This window comes from Stigmatopora nigra, unplaced genomic scaffold (genome assembly GCF_051989575.1).
Source record: "Stigmatopora nigra isolate UIUO_SnigA unplaced genomic scaffold, RoL_Snig_1.1 HiC_scaffold_26, whole genome shotgun sequence".
Classification (NCBI taxonomy): Eukaryota; Metazoa; Chordata; class Actinopteri; order Syngnathiformes; family Syngnathidae; genus Stigmatopora; species Stigmatopora nigra.
The window spans coordinates 1,010,711-1,026,987 of record NW_027551605.1 but is presented as its reverse complement, the minus strand read 5'-3'; the positions used below and the strand labels follow the sequence as shown (position 1 = coordinate 1,026,987).

General features: G+C 40.4%; 1 protein-coding gene across 1 annotated transcript; it reads left to right on the top strand.

Moving 5' to 3' along the window:
• The first annotated feature begins 77 nt into the window (after positions 1-77).
• Positions 78-15,633, top strand: apobb.1 (apolipoprotein Bb, tandem duplicate 1). The gene is made up of 29 exons (XM_077711578.1): positions 78-125; positions 773-953; positions 1,779-1,811; positions 1,890-2,002; positions 2,160-2,305; positions 2,391-2,532; positions 2,610-2,762; positions 2,843-2,967; positions 3,055-3,140; positions 3,212-3,656; positions 3,730-3,844; positions 3,927-4,073; positions 4,160-4,371; positions 4,459-4,654; positions 4,733-4,909; positions 4,995-5,198; positions 5,296-5,463; positions 5,571-5,776; positions 5,856-6,038; positions 6,151-6,281; positions 6,380-6,590; positions 6,671-6,843; positions 7,040-7,200; positions 7,281-7,390; positions 7,472-7,845; positions 7,940-13,915; positions 14,006-14,117; positions 14,196-14,382; positions 14,453-15,633. Exons 2-29 carry the CDS (start codon positions 899-901, stop codon positions 15,440-15,442), a joined length of 11,331 nt encoding a protein of 3,776 aa, XP_077567704.1. The 5' UTR covers positions 78-125; positions 773-898; the 3' UTR covers positions 15,443-15,633.
• Positions 15,634-16,277: the final 644 nt, after the last annotated feature.

Here is a 16,277-nt window from a genome sequence, read left to right as displayed (position 1 = left end):
ATAAAGACTTAGAGGAACCTTTGAATATTTGCAGATCGAAGTTCATCATTCAGCAAGTATTGAATTTGAGTGACTGTTGTCATTTTGCTTTAGCGGAATCGAGAGAAGCAGCACAAGTTAACACTGTAAGTATACAGAAATTTAATTGTGGAATATTGTGAAAGTGAGTAAGTAATATGTATTCATCAATATTTTTACTATTGAACTCCCAAATGTGTACAATATACTGTATGTACTAACCATTTTGCAGATCTTTCAAGGTTTGGTTGTGTTTTTCTAGAATTTAAATCTGCGCTAGATAAGATGTGCTTGTGATCTGTAGTATTTTAAAGAATGGCTTAATTTACAGTCAATTATATGCATTTAGTCAAGTCAAGAACCTTAAAACCATATATTTGTGTGTATATATATGTATGTATGTATGTATCTATGTATTTATATATATATACATATATATTTCCTTAATTGGCTTATATATATACATGTACACATAGTTTTAAGGTGATAATAATCATCAATAAACATATAAAACTTTGATAACAGTTTGTGAATATTGTGTACCCACTACTTGTTTGTTCCTTTTTAGTCAAATACAGACATTGGATTTGAAAAGTAACCAAACTAACTTGAACCCACTGACTCGGCTTGATAGGATCAGTAATTTGCGTGAGGACCCTCTCTGTAACGATTTCAGACAATCGGTGTTGTAAGCCTTTGCTTTGATCAATGACTATGCTTGAAAACCTTTTCCCTTTGTCCCTCCACACTGCAGGGCCCAGTGGACTTTGAGTCGTTCCTCCCAGTATCTGCCGTATAAAAGAGTGGATAGGATTCGGACCATTCAGTCTCGTCTGAGTACTCGCCAAAACCGTGAGGGATTGAGCTTCACGAGCCCACCATGAGGGACTCAAAGCTCTGCCTTCTGCTGATCCTCGGCACCACAGCCTTGGCTGGTGAGTACCAACAGTCATCTTCCACTGATACCTACTTTTTCAGCTTTTTGAAGATATGTAGCTGAGAATTTTCAATTTCTTACTCACTATTTGGCAGTAAATGTTATGGAGTGACTTTCTTATGGTCAGTGTTTTCTGTGAATAATGTTATCCGAGAGATCCTGATACATAACAATCAAATTATTCAAATCAGTGGCTTTCTTTCTTCCGATTTCATCCAAAACATACCTGTAAAGTTATTTTTCACAGTTCATTCATGTGTCATTTTAATTAACTGGGCAGATTTGAGTCCACTTTAATTGTTATGCTATGTAGAAATTCTTAGTAGCTTTAAATATTAGAGTGTAAACATCTTTTCTGCCATTAACCAAGGCTGGACCTTAAAAATAAAGTTTTATTATATATTGCTGTCACTCTAAAAAAGAAAATCTATTCTAGACATCTGGTTGTACGGGAAAAATGTCAAAACTTTTATTGATACACTCACATGAAAAGTTAAGAAATATTTGCAACTGCTAGGTAAAAAAAATTGCTGATTGAAGCATTTGTTTTATCTATTTTGGATTATGGCAGTGTTATCTCTCCACATGTTGCAGCATTCACAGTAAAATCTTTGCAAACTGATAAAAGATTAGACTGTCTCCAGAATATTGACAATAATAAATAAACATCTTTAACTGTGTATAATTGTTTGATCAGTTACCTTTGTGTATGGTATTATCCAAGTTATTTGTTTTTTTAAGATGAATAACATTGACATTAATGATTTCTTATAAATTACTGGTAATAAAAAAAATATTAACATATTTTCTGTCTTCCATAAAGTTGCCCAAGACGTGGATCAACCCACTTGTCTACGTAAGTTACGCCTGATAATTGCTGATTACTTTGTAAAACATTAACAATAAATGTCTAAAACCAAGTGTTCTCCTCTAGTGGCCAAAAGGTACAAGACACTGCACAATTACGAATACCAATACGTCGCCGAGTCTCTAAATGCCATCAATGGAGCTTCTTCACTCAAGAACGGCCCAAGGGCAACATGCAAGGTATGATACAGACCTTTGGGTAGGCTACATTTGTCGTTGGAATCTGCATAGAAAACAAGCAAAAATAATCAAATGAAATGCCTCCCACTAAATGCTTGTTGTAAGTATAAATGCGTTCAAATAAGGCAAGAATAGTGACCCAGATTTCCTGTAACAGGTCGAAATCGAAGTCCCACAGACTTGCAGTTTCATCGTGCGCACCACAGCCTGTAGCTTGAGCGAAGCGGTTGGCATCGACTCCGATGGCAAGCCCATGTTCAATGCTGCCTCCAGCTCTGATGCTTTTGCTGCTGAAATGGAAAGGTACCTAGCACATTCTCTGGAATATGTGCAAAAAACATTGAGCTGTACCAAAACACATCATATTAACATCCTTGGTGTGTTTTAGATATCCTCTGAAGGTTGTGGTTGAGGGTGTGAATGATGTCAAACTGTACCCTGAGCATGGTGAGACAACAACCACCCTAAACATCAAGAGGGGTATCATCTCAGCTCTAGCGGTGCCTCTGATGGAACAAGACGAGGAAATGGTACAGTCATTTCCATTGAAAATATGTAAAAACAACACTGTCTGAAAAACTAATGTATTTTTCCTGTTGCATTTTAGCCCACAATCCACGGAATGTGCAAGACCCACTATAACATCAATGCTAGGGAAGACATTGCAACTGACATCAGCCTGGAAAGGGACCTGTCCTCTTGTGACAAATTTGTCCCAGTTAAGGATTACACTAGCCCCTTGGCTCCCATCTCTGGCATGGTAAGACACTTAAATAAAATAAATACAAATAGGCATCATTTTTTTGTTGTTGTCAAATAATCTATCCCTTTGGTCTTTAGCAATACCCTCTTTCCAAGCTCATCAGAAGCTCACAGTCCTGCAACTACAAGTTTGACAATGAGAAAAAACACATGACCTCTGGCTCATGCACAGAGAAGCACATCTTGATCCCCTTCTCCCACAAGTAAATCTGACTTTTTAACATGTCATTCAGAAATATCTCATTTTTCCACATCAATCTCAATCCTAACGCTGCACTTTACAATTTCAGGGGTGAATATGGAGTCACAAATGTTGCCAATCAAGAACTCACTCTGATCCAGGTTTCGACTTCTAACAACAGAGTTTTTGACCACGGTAAACACTCAATTTTATCGGAGATATTTTCATTTAAATCTCCAAAGTCTAACCTTCCATTTGTTTCATAGGTGATAATCACAAGGGTCTTCATATGGACACAGTAGAGCACAAGTCCTATTCCCAGAGTAAAGATGATTTCCTGGATCTGCTGAGCGACCTGGCTAATTTGCCTGAGACCGAGGGCGAGAAGAGAGCACACCTCTTCCACCAGATCGTCAACATGGTCCGCGGATTGAAGATGGAAACTCTGAGCCAAGCCATCCCAGAGGCTCTTGTTGTGTCCCGTGTCCTGTCCTATCAAGTTCTAGCCCAGTGCGGAACCCCAGAGTGCAGCAGCGCCATCATGCAGATCCTTAGGAGCTTTGATACCTCAGCAGTAGAAGTTGATGCTGCAGTTTTTGCGTTAGGACTCGTTTCTAACCCTTCTGCCTTGCTGATAAATGACATGCTGGAAATGGTCAAATACAAGCCCAGCAAGCCTATGATGTATGGCCTGAGCAATGTTGTCAAGAGGTGGGTAATATTAATTACTTCTGACTATGAAATGTGATTTGAAGGTCTCTAAACTTAAATTTCCTCCCATCAGGTTTCACAAAAGTGAAGGAGAAGTGATCCCTGAGATCCGATCTGTTGCTGAGTTCCTGGCAGGTCACCTCGGTGACTGTGCTGGTGACCAAGACAACACTTTCCTGACTTTGAGGGTATGTAGTTTTAGAGCTAAGGAACCATTAGATGAAGTCTGTTTGTCATTAGTCTCTAAAATAAAGATAATCTTTTTTTTAGGTTATTGGGAACATGGCTCCTGCTATTGTGCCTGCCAGTCCTGCACTTAGAGCTTCACTGCTGCAGTGTATGGACCAACCAGATGCTTCATTGGAAGTGCAGCAAGCTGCCATCCAGGTTTATCGCCTGACTCCTATCTCAGATGAGGCAAGTACAAGTATTCAGCAATGATAAAGTCTGATCTGACTTTATAGTTATCGCGTTTGCTTATTGGAACTATTGTTTTGTTACAGGGAAGAAAAGTTCTCCTTCGGGTCGTTTTGGACAGCGCCAGCCCACTGCAAAAGAGAATAGCCGCATATCTTGTCTTTATGAAGAACCCCTTGCCAAGTGAGTTGGTGGTTTTGGTCAGTGCCTTGCTCAAAGAGGGAGATGAACAATTCAAGAGCTTTGTGGTGTCTCACATTACCAACATTCTCTCTTCAAGTGAGCCTAAAACCAAAGAGTAAGTGAGGAAATGTTGCATATTCAGGTTTAATTTTAATATGAGTGGGAAAGTTTGAAGTTGAATTATATGTTTGTTTTTGCCAAGACTCAGAGAAAGGCTTAGTGATGCCTTCCAGGGCAATGAGATAGGACCAAACATGGACCCCATGAAGTTCTCTCGTAACTACCGGATCGGATCTGTGGAGGGAAATATGATCTTCGAGGGCTCCAGCTACTTGCCCAAGGAAGCCATGCTGGAAATGACCCTGAGGGCATTTGGCTTTGACATTGACATGATGGAGGTAAACCTTTAGAGTGATAAGAAAATAAACAGTCACAATAAGTTTGGACATAGTTTGAGAGCTATAACTCCACTACAGATTGGCATGGGTGGTAAAGGATTCGAACCAACCGTTGAGGCACTATTTGGTGACGACGGCTTCTTCCCTGACACTGCTATGAAGACAATGTACTTTGTTTCTGACAACGTGGATGCAGTCAGAGAAATTGTGGAGCGTTTCGTACCTGGTTATAAGAAAGCGGAGATGAAGAGACAGGTAACTGTAGTCAAATTTGCTGATTTGTTAATTTGTTTGGTTTCTTACAATTAAGTAACATTTTTTTTTGTTAATCTTTCTTTAGCTATCTCAGAATTTCATGAGTGAAGTTGGCCAAAACCTCAAAACCTTGATGCAAAAACTAGAGGTCTCCAATACTCCAGAAGCCATGATGTATCTGAGATTGTTCGGGAATGAGCTGGGATATCTGAAGACCAATGAGATGGCAGATGTGGCCAACTCTGTTGCGTTGCTGTTCGAGAGCATGTTGAAGATGTTCCCTGCTGATGTAAGAAAAGAAACTTTGAGCAAAACTCTTCAGAAGCAAAGGTTTTAAATCCATAGCAGGTTTATCACTGGTATTTCAATGATTTGTATTTTCACAGTTCTTGATGAGACTGATGACAAAGACTGACAACACCATCTTTGCACATTACATCTTCATGGACAATATCTTTTTCCTGCCTACGGTCACTGGTGTGCCTCTGAAAGTTGCCTTGTCTGGGACCTTCACCCCTGGTGTCAAAGGTGGATTTAAGATTTCCCGTGACATGGTAAGAATTTCTTATATTACTAATTATGTTTTAACCAAATAAATAATGCATTAATCTTGTATTGTAATGACTGTAAAATGTACATGTTTTTGTTTGTTTTTCATCAGAGTGAAGTCGCTTTCATGCCATCTGCTGGGGTTGAGTTTTCAACTCACGTTGGAGCCTATATTCCCGAATATCTTAACTCTGGATTGGAGATGAATTCCAACATCTTCCATGAGAGCAGTCTTCAAGCCAAGATTTCAATGGGACTTGACCGTGTCAAGATGACCATTCCAGCACCAAAAAGCCCAACCAAGCTCATCAGAATGACGTAGGCTACCAAAACACGGCATCTAGCTTTCAGTGGCTTAAAATTTTATATAAACTCCTGCTCTGTATTTGAAATATAGAAACACCCTGGTGGCAGTGAATGACCAAGGGGTTGAGGCTATCACCCCATTAGTGATGAATCCAGTGGATGTTAATAAATGCACACCTTTCTTTGCTGGGATGAAATACTGCACAGCTCTTCAGTACAATGACGCTTACTCTCAAGAGACGGCACCTTACTTCCCCTTCACTGGTGACAGCAAGTGAGAAAGCACACAAAAATATTCATAATAATTCCTGATGTCATAAATCTATGTTTACAGACAGATCTAGTCTACCTATTTTTATGAACCGTGATATATTGCAATTAAATAGATTTGCACTGGAGCTCCATCCCAGTGGTGATGTCACTGAGTACACAGCCACTGTTGCTTACGAGCTACTGAAGGAAGGAGATGAGGGCAGACAGAAGGTTGACTCCGTGAAGTTTGTTCTAAGAGCTGAAGGTATGCAAAGACTAGAGATAAGAGCTCCTCCATCACTTGGTGCATATTTGAAATTCAGTGGAATAATATTGTTGTCTTGGTTGGATCACACACAACAGGTACAGATCCCACAGAGGCCAGAGCAGTCCTGAAATACAACAGAAGGAAGCACACAGTCACCGCTGACATCCAGATTCCGGACTATGATGTTGAAGCAGGAGTAAGACTCGGTGTTATTGATGGAAACACCAAAGGAAAGGGAACCCACTCTATCTCTTTGGAAATACTTAACAAAAACATCCCTCAGGTTTCCCTGATTGGCCGAGCCAAGTAAGAAATCAAGCGTCTCACGGAGAAACTTTGAGGTCATTTGTCATATTTTTTTATTCTCACTTTTTTGCCCCTCACAGTCTGGAAATGATGAAGAAAGGTATGCTTCAAGTTCAACTTCTGGTGCCCACACTGAACGTTGATGCCTCAGTGACAGCTAACATGAAGCGAGAGGATGAATTGGAGTTGAAGTTGAAGACTGAATTTAAGATCATGGAAGCTTTGTCCAAGCAGGAGATTGCCTTGAAATACGGTAGGATATTTTCTTAATACATTCTTCGACTGACAGAAATATCTCCAACAATCCTAAATACATTTTATAGTAATCCTCACAACCAGCTAGATTATGTTTCATATGTATTAGACCATCTGAAAAGTACTATTGTATACCCAACCTTTAAAATAAATGTAAATAAATCATATATTTCCATTTATTCTTGTTTATTCAGATGACAACAAGGTTGCAGTTGAGTTCAAATCTGACGCCGAGACTGATGTCACCTATGGGCCACTCTCTGATATGTTTGATAAGTACACCCAAGAACTTCTTGACACCCAGGTTGGACAGACTGATATGAAGGTTTCTCACATCTTCAAGAACTTTGGAGAGGTATGGGATATAACCATGTGGGTTATTATGTTTTGATAAGCATTCAGATGAATGAGCTTCCACCATTTTCTTTCCCTTAGGCAGCAAACAATTACATGGAGAAATATGGTTCAGAGATCCCTTACATTCAGAACTTCAGAGTTCCAGAGATGCCAGAGATTTCTCTGCCAGAGAAACTGTTCCTAAACACGTAAGTTTGTAAAAAGCCATGATTACTGATTGTTGGGTTTATTCAAAACTGTCATCTAATTGTCTTTTGTACTATTCACAGTGAAACAAAGGCTGTGTACTACTTTAACAAAGAGCGCTTTACCATTTCCATCCCACTCCCCCTGGGAGGAAAGTCAACAGTGGAGATGAAATTCCCACCAGCTTTAACAACACCTCACCTGTCTCTACCTGAGTTTGGACTGGAGATTGCTTCAATGGAGATTCCAATCCCGGAACTCTTCGTTCCTGAGCGTCTCACTTTTGCAGTCCCTCTTTTCGGTAAAGCTGAAGTCTCAACTGAGATGAAGAGCAACCTCTACGAATTCGAGGCTTCAATCGCAGCCGGAAAAGATGTTGTGGAAACTCCAAGTTACTCTGCTGAGTTTGATTTTAAAGGAACCTCTCCTTTTGAAATACTCTCTGTCAAGATGGAAGGTATTTATCAATGACATGTTATTGTAAAATTGGGAAAGATTTAAGATTGTAGTACTGTAATGACTCTAACTGGTGGGTTTTATCTGTCATTTAGGCTCTGCACTTTTGTCCACCACCGATTCTCTTAAGGCCGAGGTGAAAGGTGCTTTGTCACACAAGTTCTTTGAAGGCAGTGTGAGCTTTACTGAAGATGCAACTATCACAGACAAAATTAATGTCCAAACAACTAGCAAGATTGAAGCCACAAGCCCATTCAGTGTCAATGTTGACATTGAGCACACCTCTATGACTGGAATCAATGCTGAACAAATGGCTGTTGATAGCAACTTCAAGGGAACGTTCAAAGCTGGACCTCTCTACGGCAAGGCCATTTCATCTCAGAATTTCAACATTAGTCCATTTGTAGCAGATGTGAATCTGATTTCTTTGGTTGATTTCGATTCAAATATTCTCCAAGCTAAAAACCAACTCAAAGCGAGTCTTGCTAATGGTGACTTGTCGATCGTTTCTAACACCAATGTATTTGAAGATACCTTGACACATGTGGCTGAGCTTACTTTCGTCGACAACAACCTGTCACTGAAGTGCCACTCAAGTGCCCTTGCCCTTGGCATGAAAATCCACAACAGGGCAGAAGCCTCTGCTGGAGCTGGCAAGATGTCTCTGCGAGTGGAAACGAATGGTGACCACACCGAGAACCAGGTCTACTCTCTGCTAACATCAACTCTTGATGTCAATGGTCTGACTGTGAGTAGTGATGCAATCATTAAGCTTCTACAAAACAATGCCATGCACAAAGCCACCTTGAAAATGGACAAAGACGGTTTAGCCATTAGTGGAACAAACACTGTTCAGAGTCCGTTTTCCCTGGAAAACACCTTTAACGCTGATTTGGACACCACAAGGGCAACTCTTTCCTTTACCAACAAGGGAGCACTGTTTGACGGAAAGTTTGTTAATGCCAATGATCTGACCTTGACACTCTTTAACCTTAAATTGACCTCCAAGGCGATAGCCCAATACCTTGAGTTTGCCTCCTATAAGCATGACATTGCCTTTGACGTGACACCCTCTGCAACATCTGGCAAAGTTAACAACAACCTACAGCTTCTCGGCGTTGGCATCATTAATGATGCTGAATTGCACGGAGGCCCTTACAAAATGGACTTAGTTGGAAGCTTGAAAGCTAACTATAATCAGCAAGAGATCAAACATATTTACCAGATTAACTACGCTGACTTGACTGCCAACGCAAAGTGCAGCACCACTGGAAATCTCTTTGGAACCCACATGAGTCATAACTCAGAGCTTGATATTATTGGTCTTGCTGCCAAGTTCACCAACGATGCCCGCTTCAACTCGCAGCTTATGCGCTTTGACCACACCCTCCGTTCCAGCATTGTTCCATTCGACTTCAACCTCGATGCCATCTTCAACGCCGATGGAGATGTGGCTTTGTATGGGAAGCACAGTGCACAGCTCTATGGCAAGTTCCTCATGCGAGCACAGCCTTTGGCTTTTGCCAGTTCACACGAATGCAGAGCCTCTGTCAACCAGGCACTGGACAATGGCCTTTCCCTGGAGACAACATTTGACAATAAAGTGGATGCCGTTCTTTCAACTTCAGAACAGAAGACCAGTGTTAGTCTTAAGTCTAAAATCAATAAGCATGCCTTTAATCAAGACATGAGTGTTTTCAACACTCCTGAGGCAACCGGAATGTCCATTTCTTCTGCTGTCCTCACAAATATCATCAACACTAAATCCGCAGACAACCAGGAATTTAGCATCTCAGGTTTCCTGAAGTACGACAAGAACACCAACTGCCATATCATTCACTTCCCTCTGCTGGAAAATGTGCCAGTCTTTGTGGAGAACATCAAAGATGCTATTGTCAGTGTTGCAGAAATTGTTCAGGACTACATTAACAATGATGAGATCAGAGCAAAACTTGAGGCCATTCCTCAGCGTGTAAGTGAGTTTGTTACTCAACTTAACCTTGAAGGCAAAGTCATTCAGTTGAAGGAATACATCAGTGATCTTGCCCAGAATTCTCAGATTTCTTTGGAGGATCTGAACGCTGCGGTAAAAAACATCTTTGATCAAATAATCACCAACGTCAGATTTTACATTCAGCAGTATTTTGTCCTGATGCAGCAGACTATTATGGATGGCAAACTTTTTGAAACTATCTCGTCAAAGACCCAGGAATGGGTAAATGCAATGAACGCCGAGTATGACATCCAGGGAAAAGTTGTGTATGTCATCGAGACCGTGAAGAGGATTATTGAACAGATGGACTTGGAAAAATTGAAAGACTCTAGTTTGGCATTCCTGCACAACATTGAGAAGGAATACCAAATCATGGATGATCTAACGGATTTCCTGAATTTCATGCAAAGAATAGTGGAGGATTTTGACATTGCCACTTTCATTACTGACTTGAAAGAGATCAGCAAGGATGTAATGACTTACTTTCCAACCGAGCTATTTGACGAGATAATAATCTATCTCAAACAACTGATCGAGGATTTCAATATCTTTGACAAATTCAGCACATTTGCTACCAAGCTGAGGGAGTTTGTTGTGAAGTTTGAAGCTGACAAAAAGGTCCAAGACATCCTGGAAAAACTGCTGGAGGTCATTAAGATGTTAAATATTAATGAGATCCTTAACACTGCTTCCACAATGGTGAAGGACGCAGACATCCCAAACAAAGTCCAACAAATCGTCCAGGCAGTTATTGACTACATGAAGACCACTGAAGTTAAGGATATGATTCAACAACTGAAGTCCTATACTGAGTCTACATTGCAGAAGATTGCATCACTGGATTATAATCAGCTTGTGGATGACGTCAATGATATCATTGTTGCATGCACTACTTACATCAACAATCTAGTCAAGGCTCTTGAAATTTCCAAGAAACTCGAAGCAGCAAAAGATCTATCCAATGCTGTATTGAACTCCGCTAAGGGTTTTATGGATCGTCTAAGTGAAAGTAGAGTTGCCGATTTCATTAACAATGGAAAGGAACTGATAGGGCAGTTTGTGTTTGAAGACATCAAGACATTATTTGAATATGTAAAAGAAGAAGTTAGAAAATTTGACATTAAAGGTGAGATTGCCTTATTGCTGGATACAGTGTGCGAATACTACCGGATAGCTTTGAACATCGCCAGTGAGACATTTAATGGAGTGATTGGGGATATCCAGTTAATGTTCCCCGAGCAAAAGATTTTCAGTGAGATTCGGGAAATCTTGAATGCACTGACAAGTGAACTGAAGAAATGTGAGCTCAATATACCATCTTTCACCATTCCTCTCACTGATCTTGTGGTACCATCCACCAAGTTAAGCATGGACGAATTTGGACATGTTCAAATCCCCACACAGCTGGATATCCCTGAGTTTACCATCTTGGGTTTCCATACCATCAAAGCCACCACCATTTCCTTTGAAAGCATCAAGCAGAAAATCATTGAAATGATTGATTTCATCTTAAATTACGATTACGCAGTGATCGACACAGATGCTTTCTTTGGAGACCTCAATTTGAACTTCCTTCCCTCCATGCCTGAGATCAACTTCTCAGATATCACTCTTCCTGAGATCTCCTTCCCAACTATTCCACAATTCCCTGTAGATAAGATGGTTGAGTCCCTTTCTTTTCCTGAAATGTCATTTCCAACTATCCCAAGTGATATAATGGTCCCATGCTTTGGCAAACTGTCTGGTGAGATCCGATTCAATACTCCCATCTACGCTGTCAAGACATCGGCTGAGCTCCAGAATGCCACTCAGACAGTAACAACACCTCAATTCAAAGCCATCATAACTTCTCAAGGGGAATCTTCAGTCATTGGAATCTTGAATTACAAAGTGGACACAACTGCTCAAATTGCACTTCCCAAAATGAACCGTGCTGTGCTTGCAGAAAGTCTCAAGATCAACCATCAAGGTCTTGCTGTTGATCACCAAGCTTCTCTGTCACTCTATGGTTTCTCTGGCCAGGCCCAAGCAAAGACAACGGTGACTGTAAGTTCTCCAATTTACAGCGCTGACTTGACCAATGTTGCTTTTATTGCCATGGAAGAAGGCATGGCTGCTTCTGTTGAGACAAACTATAAACATCTTGTTAATATTCCGGTCCTCAGTTTCAAATGTGACGCTAACATGAACCAGAAGGCAGTCATTCGTCAAGAAGGTTTGACCCTCACTTTGACCGTTGACAATGTTGGCAAGTCTGTTGCTCACGAAGGCAACCATAACAGCAATCTCTATTTGTCACTCAGTCCAAGCCTTGCGACATTGACTTTCTCTGGCAGCACAGACTCAAAACCAATAACGATGAAACAGCAAGTAACTGCTGAAGCTAGTCCCCTGCTCTACAAATTTAACATCCTCAATGAAATGAAGGCCCCAATCATTAAGAACAGCGTCATTTCCTCCTCTGGACAAGTCAAACTCAATGACATGAAGGCTGAGCTTAAGGCAAACCATAACACCGAATTGATTGGTGCAGTCAAAGGACTCATTTCCAATGAAATTAACATTGCTGCCTACCCCTACGAGTTTGTTGCTGACTTCCAAAACAAATTCAATGGCAGAGTTTCAATCTTTGGATCACCAACTGCTAAGCTTGATTTGCAGAACGATTATTCTGCAAGCCTGACACCAGACCAGCAAAAGATGAACACAATTTACATTGGCCGTCTTAACCAGGGTGTGATTACTTACAACCTGACTGCTGACAACAACAGAAATGAGGCTGGTGTCTTTTTTGCAATGGATAGTAATGCCAATTTGGAGCTCCTTAACAACCCCTTCAACATTCCGGCCATTGAAATCCCCATTGTTGACATCATCACCCCAGCAATGAGTGACGTGAACTTGTATGAGCTGACAGGACTGAAGAAACTCATGGTTTCTACTGAACAAAATCTCGACATCGATGCCAAGCTTGTTTACAAGAAGAAAAATACTGCTCCTATTGCTGTTGTGATGAGTTTCGAGATTCCACCTATGGGTGACCTGATCTCAGAGCTGTCCTTTAAGTCATCCGTCATCAATGTGAATGTCAATACAGGACTGTATACAGAAAATGAGCTTGTATTCCGCCTGGGAGCCACCACTGCTTCTGTTTTCGAGTCTTTGAAAGCCAAACTTGATGGCACCACCAGCCTGTCCACAAGGAGAGGAATCAAGTTGGCTAATTCATTGTCTCTTGAAAACAATCACATTGAAGGTACACACGACAGCACCTTCAGTGTAAGCACTGAGACTCTGGAAGCTGCTACATCTATGGCATCTGCTGCAAGAATTGCTTTGCCTATAATGACACTGGAATTCAACCACAATCTGATGGCAGACACCAAATCCAAAACCAAGGCTCATTCAACCATGAATATTAAGAGTAATTTCAACATCCCTGTTGTAGAGGTTGCTGGCAAAACAAGCAATGAATTCAGCCTGAAGCTGGAGGGAAATAGCGATGACATTTCCATCGAAGGATTCACAAAGGGAAACATGGATGCCAAAGCTTTTAACGACATTGTACTTTTAGGAGTCCTGGACAGTGACATGAACCTGTTCTTGAATGATGGCCTACGCTCCACTGGCAAGCTCATTGCAGATGTCAAGTTTAACCAAGGACAAACTAAAGTGATCAACGTTGATCTCATGAACACTGCGTCTTTGAAAGCCTCCCTTAGCCATGTTTACGCTACCCTGAAGCATACAAATAACAACGAGCTCAACATCTTTGGTTTCAACACCAATGGGAAGCATTTTGCTCAGGCTACCATTGACCTTGCACCAGTCTCCTTGACTACCGATATTGAGATTGCTATGACTCAACCAAGCAGCCTGGGAGATTTCACCATCACGGAAAAAACTGTGGCCGACGTAACAGTCGAAAAGCAGAAGATCTCCACTGTCGGCAAGTTCATTAGTCCACTGTATTCCTCAAATGTTGATGTACAGCTGGAGGGAAACGCTCCTGTTTTCAAAGGCACATTGAAATCTTCTGCCACCTCTCCATTCGTCTTCTTCGATTACGATTTGGATGGTGAGTACATGATATCCCTTTTTAAAATAATTATACACCTGATCCAATACCATCACATGCTGAAATAAACCAAAACCTTTTGCCCAATAGCTTCTTCAACAGTCAACTTTGCGGATGCAGTTTTGAACATGGTTAACAAACTCACCCTGACACACACCGACCTCAACATGGATGCCAACCACGTCATTGACCAAGGCACAAGGTTAGATGATCTTTTACATTTTTTTCTCATTCAGTCATAAAAAAAACGATTGATTTTGGAATGTATTTTCTTTTTCAGCGTCTCTCGCCAGACCCTGAATGTGGATATCACCAGCCAAACTTTCACAGATGTCAACCTGCGCTACGCTGCCCGCAAAGATGTCCTTAGTGCTTCACTATCTGCCCCATCTATTGGCTTCCTGGGCTTACAGTTGAACGGCAAAGTACCAACACAGATGAGTGCACGAGTCTATGGACGTTATCCTGTGAGTTAAATAACCTGATACCATTTGCAATTGTGATATTTTTTGCTGATTTTTGCATTCTTCTTGACAGTCTGCTCCAGATGCTGATGTTGACATCTTGGTCGTAAAATCCTCTTCCAAGGATGCCAATGGGATCAATGTTCAGATTGTCTACAATACTGAGACACCCAAAATGTTGCTCTCTGAAATGAAGCTGCGATTGCCTTCCATCATCTCAGTCTTCTCGGAATTTTTCAACAAGTACCAGATCATGAGCAACATGGAGATGTTGAAGAATGTTGTTGTAAACCGCATGAGCGATCTTTATGATACCGCCATCAATTATGACATCCAGATGAGCCAGCTTTCAGTCTTCTTTAGAAACACCATTGTCCAGTCTCAGAAAAACATCCAGGTTGTCTTGGACGCCATCATAACATTCTTGAGAGAAACCAAGTTCCAACTGCCAGGTTCGGATGAAATGACCACACTTCCAGAAGTCCTGAAGAAAATAACCGACAACATTGCTATTTCTCTGGACCAAGCAATCCTGGTCATATATCATAACATGGAGGTCTATCATAACGAATTCCTGGAAAAAATCAGCACCATGAAAATCACCATGCCATTTGGTGATGCAGTTACTGTCACTGAGGTCTTTGACAATGTCAAATTATACGTTCAGAAAATCAGCACTGGACTTGTTGAGTCTTTGAAAAATATGGAAACTATGGACTTAATGCTGGTGAGAATTGGAGAAACCATAACGGCTGTGGTGGAAAAGTCTCAGCAGTTTGTTGACTCAATCCAGTCCGACTATTTAGATGAAGTCTTCCTGCGAATCAATGATCTCTATCGCAATATTGTGAGAGCCTTGAGAGTTGTTGTTGACAAGATATCTGCCGTTAATATGGAACAGGTCAACAATACATATGATTCCATGATGGACATGTTCATTAACGTAGTTGAGCAAGTCAACGCTACAGTTTTTGAACCCCTGTCACAAGCTTCACAGGAAGCTCTGGTTAAAGTCAGCAATGGAAAGCTTGAAATCACCCTCCCTTTTTCTCTCCAGCAATAAGGAAGTAACTTAAGTCTGAATCAGCCTTAAACACTCCCTCCTATTGGAAGGAGTATTGCTAGAAAAATGCTAACCATATTTATGACACCATGTCTAACAGTAAAATGAGCTTGTTTAACCTGTTAAGCATGTAATGTTTCACACACATGCAATAATCTGTCTTTGTCAATAAAGTACATTAAAAAGAGTCATCCATGTCCAATTGTGTTTCTTTTTTACGTATGAAACAAACATAACAATCAACATGAAGGGGAACTATATAGGAGAAATTAAAAAAACAGTATATTATAGTGTCAAAGGTTAAACATTTGTATTTGGACTTTCCCACTTGTTGGCAGTCAAGTGTTATTGCATAATCTAATATGACCTGAAATGTCATACTGTTACCACCAATCTGGTTTAATCAGTAATTCATATGATAAAACTATAATCGTTGAGGAATACTGTAATTGTTTACCACTGTATTTTATGAAGCAATTTTGTGTTAATATCCTCGACAATTTATGAGGTTACAGAAAAAAGGTACAACCTAATATTAAAATAAAGTAATACATTGAAATATTAGAAGTCACAAAAAGTCATAAACCTGGTGGAATAATACAGTATAATACGATAAAAGTAGTAAACTACAGAAAATTGCAATACTACGAGATGAGAGTGGTAATACTATAAAGTTTTATGCGATATTACAATAAAATGTCGGTGTTACGTCCTAATATTGCAGGAAAATAATCCTAATATATTACAGGATATATAATTAAATATCTTTACATTAGCTAAACTACCTAAAAATTACATAAAATAATCTAAATTACTTAGACTTGACTACATTGAT